Genomic DNA, 9,406 nt, shown 5'->3' with positions numbered 1-9,406 from the left:
ACAAGGGCACCAGGAATTCTATGTTCACCATTTTTAATGGGAAGATTTATTGAATACTGGAAAAAACATGTATTTATGTTTCACAGATTTGTCAAAGGCTTTCAATAAAGTTAGACTTGGTAGCCTATTCGAAATAATGGAAGAGCTAGACATAAATTCTAAAAATCTAAGAATAATTTAAAATTTGTACTTGGACCAGATGACTGTTGTAAAAATTGTGGAGAGTACAGCGAATCTAAGCAAATTAGAAGAAGAGAAAGGCAAGGATGTGTATTGTCACCATACCTCTTTCACATGTACAGGGAAACAAACCTTAGAAATATAGAAGAATGCCCACGTCGTATGAGTAAATGGAGAAAATATTAATAGCATTAGATATGCCTTTGGTAGAGTTTTAATAGCAGATTTAGAAACAGGCCTTTAAATCTGTTCTAGATACTGTTGTAACGAAAAGTAAACATAAAGGGTTAGTGTGGAATGGGAAAAAAACAGAATACGTGGTAACATTTTTAAAAAATCCAGTAAATCCTACTTGCAAGCGCATAAGCAAAAGCAGAAAGATAAAAATGTTCAACAATTTAAATATCTAGGATATAATACAATTACATATGATACCAAAATTCCACAGAAATAAAACGAAGCATAGCTAAAACTAAAGATAGTTTCAATAAAATATGCCCAATTCTGGAACTTAAACAAAATCTCAATGAATACAAAATGAAAATACAGGAACGCTATGTATGCTCTGCCCTACTAATAATATGGTTGTGAATGATGGGTGATAACTAAAAACAGTGAAAATAAACGCGACAGAAATAATAATATTGTTTCTTAGGCGACTGCGGAGAATTCCGTCGAAGAAAAAGAAATCAGATGAGGTAGTGCTTCAAGATGCCCACATGGGCTGCTCGGTGACTTTAAAAAAATGATCAGAAAGGACAAATGCAGTTTCTGGGATACTTGTAGAGACATAAAGGCCTTGAACATCAAACTCATAGGCAAACTTGAAGGTAAACGAGGCAGGGGTAGACCCAGAGAAACCTACTTAGAGAACTTAAACAGACTGGTGTATTTGAAGGTTTCCAGAGAAAGGAGGAGACAGTGATGGCTGCTATAGACCTAGAGGATGCTTACAACTGAGTTGATTACTGCAAGCTCATGGATCTCCTGATGGAAATGGATGCTGACCCCTGGTTGATACAATGGATCTCCGAGGCTCTGTTTGAGAGGAAGGTAGTTCTGAGAAGTGGGTGATAGATGTCAGACCCAGTTGTGATTGCCTCAGGACTGCCACAAAGATCAGCCTTATCACCGGTTCTGTTCAACACATATACATCCAAAATGGCCAGGATCGGTGTAAGTTGAACAGGAAGAATCCTAACCTTTGCAGATGATGTGATGGTCTACGGAAAAGGTGTGATAGGCTAGCGGTTGGACGGATGCTACAGGACAGGCTGAGCAAGGTCGCAGATTGGTGTGAGGAATACAATGTAGTCATCAATACGACAAAGCACAGGTCATCTGGTGCTCACTCAACAACCGTGTTGTGAAAGATCCTACGCCTCCAATTGTGTTTGGCCACTTTGTCATAGAGAGACAGCATGAGTTGAAGTACCTGGGAATCACTCTGGACAAGACAATTTCTTTCCGAAAACATACTGACAAATGTTGCCGTCAGGGCATAGAAGGGCATTAATGAAGTGAAGACCTTGGCTTCAGCGGGAATTCAACATAGAGTTCTTTACGTCCTAATGCAGCTTGTTGTTCTGTCAGTCATAGACTAAGGTCTGGGCATCCTCTCCTTGTCCAAGGCTCAGATAGACAGGTTGGAGAGAGTACAGAATGCAGCTACGAGGGCAGTCTTGGGTTGTACAAAGGACACTCATGTTGTCTGTATGAGATACATCCTAGATCGGACCAGCTTCAGAATGAGGCATAAGGTGGCTGTGGCGAAGCTGTACTTGAATGTTTTGGGACACCCGAAGCACCCTTTGGATGACAAACTAAGCAGCATTAAAGGAAATAGGATCAAACGGGGTAGCTCATGGATGGCAGGAGCTGAAGACTCCTTGAGGAAAGTTTGTGGCATTGATGAGATATGCAGTGGCAAGGAATGCTTTGAACTGAGCTCCGCTTGCAGAAGCCTCGCTAACATTCACATCACTATGGATCATGAAAGACGGGAATGTGCTGCTGTCGTTAACGACAATGACATACGACAGTTAATTGAGGAGCACTCTAAGCCAGAGGACCCAGTGGTCTATACAGATGGATCGGTCAGGAGGGGTAAGAGGCGTGGCTGGGGTGTTGAGGTGTATAGTGTGAACCAACAGATTCATAGCATGTCAGAGGTCATAGAAAGAACAACTTCAAGCATGAAAATGAAGATTGAGGCCGTAACAAGAGCACTTAGCTGGCTTCAACATGCAAAACCAAGAACTACTCATCGCAATATTGTCACAGACTCCCAGAGTATTCTGCGAAGGGTTTTTTAGAAAGGACTGCTTCAGAGTGAATGGATAAACCCAATACAACACACATTACTTAAAGCCATCACATGAATATTCTGTCCTGGGCACTCTGAAGTAAAGGCCAATGAGGAGGCTGATAGGTTGGCAGATAGTGCTGTGGTTGATGGTGAGATGAATTCGACAAAGGAGAAGTGTTGAAGACCCTGGAGGAAAAGTTGCGGGATGAGGAAGACAGGGGGACAGCAGAACACCACGCAATCATCAGGATGCGGGAAATTGGCAGAGAGAGAGAGAGAGAGAGAGAGAGAGAGAGAGAGAGAGAGAGAGAGAGAGAGAGAGAGAGAGAGAGAGAGAGAGCGGGAGGGAGGAGAAGGAAGAAGGGAACGATTATTGGAAAGGAAAGACGTCGCCATAATCAAACAGCCTCTGGAACAATTAGTATGGATACCTGCAAGTTTTAGTGCTGAGAGGGACTGAGCACTTATGGACCTGTCCGGTGGGCAATAACGTTGATGTCCTCGACAAGTAAGTAAGAAAATTGATTGATGATGGGGAAAGATCAGGAAAATGTAGCTTTTCGGAGAACATCTGAGTGAATAAAAAATAAAATGAAATTTCTCTTTAGCTTGGTTTAATACTTTTCATGTCAGAGGCTTTTCACAGTCGTATCACCCAACCTGCACTGGGTGGGGGTGGGGGGGGGGGGGGGGGGGGGGCTCATGATTATATATTTCATTTCTCCAAGTCGTAAAATGTTTATAATTTCAGGGCTCGCTGTGTCTGACCTGTGCTCCCTGCTGATCATGATATGGCTAAGCCTCTGCCTGAACCCACTCTTCTACAACTCTGAGTTGCCCTTTGACCCCATGGATATCATTGTCTCTACGGGGGGCATACCCCATGTTCTCTTTGTCAAAATTGCCACTTTTATCACCGCCTTCATCACCTTTAAGCGATGTCTGTGTATTGCTGTCCCTCTGAAGGTGAAGACAATCATAACACCAGGAAGGACGAAGACAATTATTATCTCCATCTACGTTGGCATGTCTGTTTCGATGATCCCCTACTACCTTGGAAACAGACTTGAGTGGGTTTTCGATTTCAACAGGAATGTAACTGTGCTAAAACCCACGGCCGAGAGAGAACTGTTAGAAGTCATTACATTTCTCATCCAAGGCGTTTTTACTACGTTTTCCTTCGTCTTCGTCATCAGCTGTACCATCGTTCTCATCGTTAAACTCAACAGTAAAACAAAGTGGCGACAGGCCACTGCAGCCAAGTCTGATCGTGCAGCGGGAGGAGTTGGGGTCAAAGATCAAAAGGTGGTGAAAATGGTGACCTTCATCGCTGTCATTTTCATCGTCTGTTCCGTACCTCCCACACTTCTGTTTTTCTATATGGTGATTGACATTGATTTCCGTGTAGGTGGTGTCTATCGAAATCTCTATCTTGTCATTTGGACTACATCATTTCTAACAGAAACGATCAACTCCAGTGTGAACATATTTGTGTATCTGAAAATGAGTTCGAAATATCGAGCAGTGTTTATGAAAAGATTTTAGAACAAGGAGGAAAACAACATTTTTTAAACTACAGAAAAAATAAGTCTTTTTGTAATAAATATTTAAAAGAAAAATAGATATTTTCTGAAAGCGAAAAAGTCTCTTGATAATGAAGAAAGAAATGACAATACAAATGATGGCGATCGCTACAAAAGGACTGAATTGAACTTAAAATGGGCTTTCTTCTTACACATTTGATCTTAACGAAAATAAAATAGTGCAACACTACGTTTCAAGTTATGAGTACTGGCAAAGTTTCATATTTTTTAATTTGGTAGTTTCTGAGAATATACTGTTCGCAAAATTTGGCCTTAGCTCCATTAGTAGTAAGATAACACGGCACATCTCAAATGTGCACCCACGAAACATAGCCCACAGCAATGATTATAAATACCATGATTAAGCAAAGGGGCGTGTGTCAAGTTTTGGACGACAAAGGGTTTGTTTTGCTGTGCACGGGCTTTAGTGGCAGTGTATCAAAAGCAATTAAATTGGGGCACTATATCATGTATCTCTGAATTAATCCTTTGTCAGATATTGCTATATCTGCTTTCTGCAATGACTTTGGTGATCTTTTCAACGTTTTCATTTGGTCACTTGTGTCATTCTCTGTCGAATATCGTAACCAAGTCTTCACAACTCCTTCACAGCACCATGAATTTTTTGCAGCAGACCAGACACTTGTGTGGTTGAAAGTAATGAAAGATAATTCTTGAAATTTGGTCCAGAAGACAAAAAGAAAGTTACAAAAGCATTAATATGAGTCAGTGGGTGGATCCACAACATCACTGTGTTGCAAGCAAGGTCTTGTGGCAGATATCGTGAGTTCCAATGGAGTATTACTTACAGTGATATCAAGATGAACTTGAACATCTGTTCTCAGTCACCAGAGGAAAAGGTGGACATATCTTGACAATCCAGACCTCCCCAAAACAGATACATTTTCGTTTGAAGAGACATATAATGACCGACAAAATTATGATCGCGTCGCCTTCCAGTAGTTGCAGGGATGTAGTGGATAGCTTTTTGATAAATCAAAATCTAACGAGTAAGAATTTCAGTCAAACAATAGTTGCAATTTCGGTAGACCTTGATTAAAAAACACAGATACATTGTTTATTTTGTTAAACTTTGCCATACATTACAGATGCAATGTACTTAAAAATGAAATTATTGACGTAAGTGGATACACTTTGAAGACACTTTACGATGTAGTCTGCAAAGACTGTACAGGGATATTGGAAGATTCCTCGTCTTCCCATGCAAGACACCCGACCCTCATCAGCCAGGATCAATTTGAACATTGTCATCACGGTGGCTTGAAAAAGCCAGTTTTAAACTTGTGGAATTTATTGGTTTGTTTGAAGCTGCTTTTATCACACAGTATGTAGATGTGTTCCTGTTACAGCCGATCCGACCTTATCATTTAAAAAGCGTATTTACAATAAAGATCAAAGATCATAATATCAGAACGAGTGCAAATTTTTAAATATTTTTGTTATTTTACCGTTACACAATAAATTGTGCCAATAAATTATGCCAACGTGGTATATGCAAGGGCAACAACGCGTCGATTTCCTGAATCCGCTTAGGGAAATAGAGTTACCTCCTTTATATTACATACACTAGTTTTATCTCCGTCTCCACATATAATAGTGGCGTGCAAAAGAAACTTGAAAATGTGTTCTCCCATCCATCGTGTTAAAGCCTTATACAACCTTAAGGGCACTTAAACATTACTTGCGTACCTTTTGAGAAACTTACGAAATGTCAGGGATGGTGAGTTGGTGGCGAGGTAATGTTCAATACTAAAAGCTCCCCTCTCTTTACTAATCTTATCCATGATCTCAGCAGACCAAGGAAACTAGAGAAAGACAATATCTATAAACTTCTGTTGGCCTGTTAGACTACTGTAGCTTGAAATATTATGGCGCGAGCTTTGAGACTTTTAGTGGTAGGTCTAATGCCAACTAGTGTGTTACGCTACAAAAAATGGTGACATGACAAAATTTGGATTGGTTTTTTTCCGAGCTATACAGAGCAAAACTTTTATATTCATGGTTTTATCAAAAAAAGAATATCAGCCAAATTCCTTTTGGCTGCTAAATTAATGTTTTGCACATATTATCTGAAACGCAGTGTGGAGGAAAATATTTACCAAAAAACAAATTGTAAAGCATGATCTTCTGGTAGGTAAGATCTACACCTAGCCTTCTCGGACATGGGTGAAAAATCTCGGACTGCCCGTGTGCAAATTGCGCACGTTAAAGATCCCTAGGTGGTCTAAAATCGATAAGAATAGGCTTCGGCCGCCACCCGGGCAAAATTCAAAATTTCCTACCAAATGAAAATATTAGGTGTGTCCCGCGCGCTCATATGACCTTATGCAGTTGCGAGCGCCGTAAAACACTTTACAAAAACAAACAAAATAATATAATGTCGATGGCCCCGGCAATCTAGCAGTTACATTGCTAGACTCGTAATCGTGGCGTCTGTGATTTTGGGATTGGAGGCACAGACCCGACATTGTGTCCTTGGGAAAGGCACTTTATACGAATTTCCTTAACTGCACCCAGGTGGGAATGGACACTCGGCCGTAGACAGCGAAATAAATTTCTTGTCAGTACGTTAGTATTCTAGCGCCTGTTAATGAGTTGCTTACAGTGTGTGCTTCCCAGGAATTTAATATTGTTTTAGAATGATGTCAAGTTTGCTAGACTAATGTATAATATTGTAAAAATCATACAGTTTATTTTTATTATTAAATCGTTGGTGGCCTTGTGGTTAGGCTCTGGGACTCGCAACCGTAAGGTCGTGGGTTCGAATCCCGTCAGGGACCCCCGACGTTGTGTCCTTGGGAAAGGCACTTTACACGAATTTTCCTCACGTCACCCAGGTGGGAATGGGTACCCGGCTATAGACAGCGAAAGATCTTGTCAGTTTGTTAGTGTTTGAGCGCTTAATCAGCTGCTTGCACTGTATGCTTCCCGGAAAGCTGAGAATGTTTTGGGGTGTTCTATGGTCTGCTGGGGTAATAATATAGTGTAAAGCGCATAGAGTCTGCTGTTGAGCGGGGATATGCGCTATACAAATGCTATTTATTTATTATTATTCAAAACATATTTTTAAAACTCAAAACAGTCTAACAAAGCCAGACAAATCCCCAAAGATTTAACCCGTATGAGAGTGTTCACACGAGTGGAAAATTTTAAGCAAATAATTATGATGACGACGTGAGGACAAATCGATGATCAAACATGCGCTGTGTTACTCATTGCCACTGTGACAATTTATTGAAAAATACTTGGCGTACCTGTCTGCACTTTCCGAAAGGTCGACCTATGATAGCATTTAGCTGCATAAGAAAAAAAAAATCAGTTGTGGAAATGAGCACACGGGGAAGAAACCAGACGAAACAAAGCGTTGTATTTTGATTCTGATAAACGCAGACATTTACTCAAGAGGTGAAAGAACAAGAAACTGCATTTTTATACCACACTCAGGGAGTTGTTTTAAATATTGAACGTCCGGTAAAATAAATCCTTAGAATAATATTACAAATAATAATAATAATAATAATAATAGATAGCATTTGTATAGCGCATATCCCCGCTCAGCAGCAGGCTCTATGCGCTTTACACTATATTATTACCCCAGCAGACCATAGAACACTCCGAAACATTCTCAGCTTCCCGGGAAGCATACAGTGCAAGCAGCCGATTAAGCGCTCAAACACTAACAAACTGACAAGATCTTTCGCTGTCTATAGCTGGGTACCCATTCCCACCTGGGTGAAGTGAGGAAAATTCGTGTAAAGTGCCTTTCCCAAGGACACAACGTCGGGCCCTTGACGAGATTCGAACCCACGACCTTACGGTTGCGAGTCCGAGAGCCTAACCACTAGGCCACCGACGCCACATATGACATGGTATCTAACATGCTATCAAGAAGATATCTACAGCGTGAAATATATATATATATATATATATTAGTTGTAATCAAAATTTGCAGAAACTACTCCACAGACTACATTCACCTTCTAGTCTTCTCTTGGAACTCTCGTGGCCTAAAGGTTAAGGTGTTCTCCTCTCATTCAAAGACCCCGGGTTCGAATCTGGGTAATGACGGAAATGTTTTCACCTCTAAAATTGTCTCCTTTCACCTCCTTTCCTGTTCTCTAGCAATGTTTTGCCCTCTTCTTTCGTCTCCACTTTATACCAACACCCCCTCACCTCCTTTGCCAGCTCCTCTGGGCTCCTGCCTCTTTCTGCAGCCTTTCTGCTGCTACTCCTTGGTACCTCCTTACTGTTGTCTTTCAGCCTAATATTCTGGTAGGAAAGATCTACACCTAGCCTTCTCAGACAAGGACGAAAAATCTCAGAGGCCCGTATGCAAGTTGTACAAGTAAAAGATCTCTTGATGGTCTAAAATCGATTAGTGTAGGCTTCGGCGGCAACCAGGACAAAATTGTAAATTTCCTACGATCCGATAATTTTTAATGTGTCCTGCGCGCTCGTATGACCGTATCCAGTTGTGAGCGCCGTAAAACACTTACCAAAAAATAAAACAACCAAAAAACCTTCGTGGCGCAACTTATTGTCAAATATTTCCTAAACCATTGAACATCTCCACCTTTTGTACTTGGACTTGTATCATTTTGTCTTAACAGATCAATATTTTTGTAAACACCAGTTAGCTGTATTCTAGAAAATCCCTTGATGTGTACTTAGATAGATTTATCAACTACTGCTGCAAGTGGAAAATAAAAGCAGATTGTAATAATAATAATACATACTAATAAATAGCATTTCTATAGCGCATGTCCCCACTCTAAAGCAAGCTCTATGCGCTTTACACTATATTATTACCCCAGCAGACCATAGAACACTCCGAAACATTCTCAGCTTCCCGGGAAGCATACAGTGCAAGCAGCCGATTAAGCGCTCAAACACTAACAAACTGACAAGATCTTTCGCTGTCTATAGCCGGGTACCCATTCCCACCTGAGTGAAGTGGGGAAAATTCGTGTAAAGTGCCTTTCCCAAGGACACAACGTCGGGCCCCTGACGGGATTCGATCCCTCGACCTTACGGTTGCGAGTCCGAGAGCCTAGCCACCGACGCCATGACGATCTACATCGTCTTTACAAAAAGTCACACGGTCGCTAAGCAAAATCTCACCATCTCACTTGCAGGAACCAACCTACCTCGGGATCGAGCTGGACAGGCAGTTTTCATGCAAAAAAAACATATCTGAAACCTGAAGACTAAGGCCAACAAGGGACTTAACCTTCTCTGACGGCTGGCTAGCACTTCATGGGGAGCGGACAAGGATGCACTCAGACAGCTATGTGTTTCCTATGTACGCCCCGCC

At 41.2% G+C, this 9,406-nt stretch overlaps 1 protein-coding gene across 1 annotated transcript; it reads left to right on the top strand.

The window, feature by feature from the left end:
• The first annotated feature begins 1,158 nt into the window (after positions 1–1,158).
• Positions 1,159–4,033, top strand: LOC106010990 (probable G-protein coupled receptor 139). Its single transcript, XM_013089987.1, has 3 exons — positions 1,159–1,233; positions 1,812–2,187; positions 3,240–4,033. The coding sequence occupies exons 1-3, from the start codon at positions 1,159–1,161 to the stop codon at positions 4,031–4,033; spliced, it is 1,245 nt and encodes a 414-aa protein (XP_012945441.1).
• The last annotated feature ends 5,373 nt before the right edge of the window (positions 4,034–9,406 follow it).

Source organism: Aplysia californica, unplaced genomic scaffold (genome assembly GCF_000002075.1).
Source record: "Aplysia californica isolate F4 #8 unplaced genomic scaffold, AplCal3.0 scaffold01098, whole genome shotgun sequence".
Classification (NCBI taxonomy): domain Eukaryota; kingdom Metazoa; phylum Mollusca; class Gastropoda; order Aplysiida; family Aplysiidae; genus Aplysia; species Aplysia californica.
Note: the sequence above shows the minus strand (reverse complement) of the source record. Positions and strands in the feature narration are given on the sequence as shown.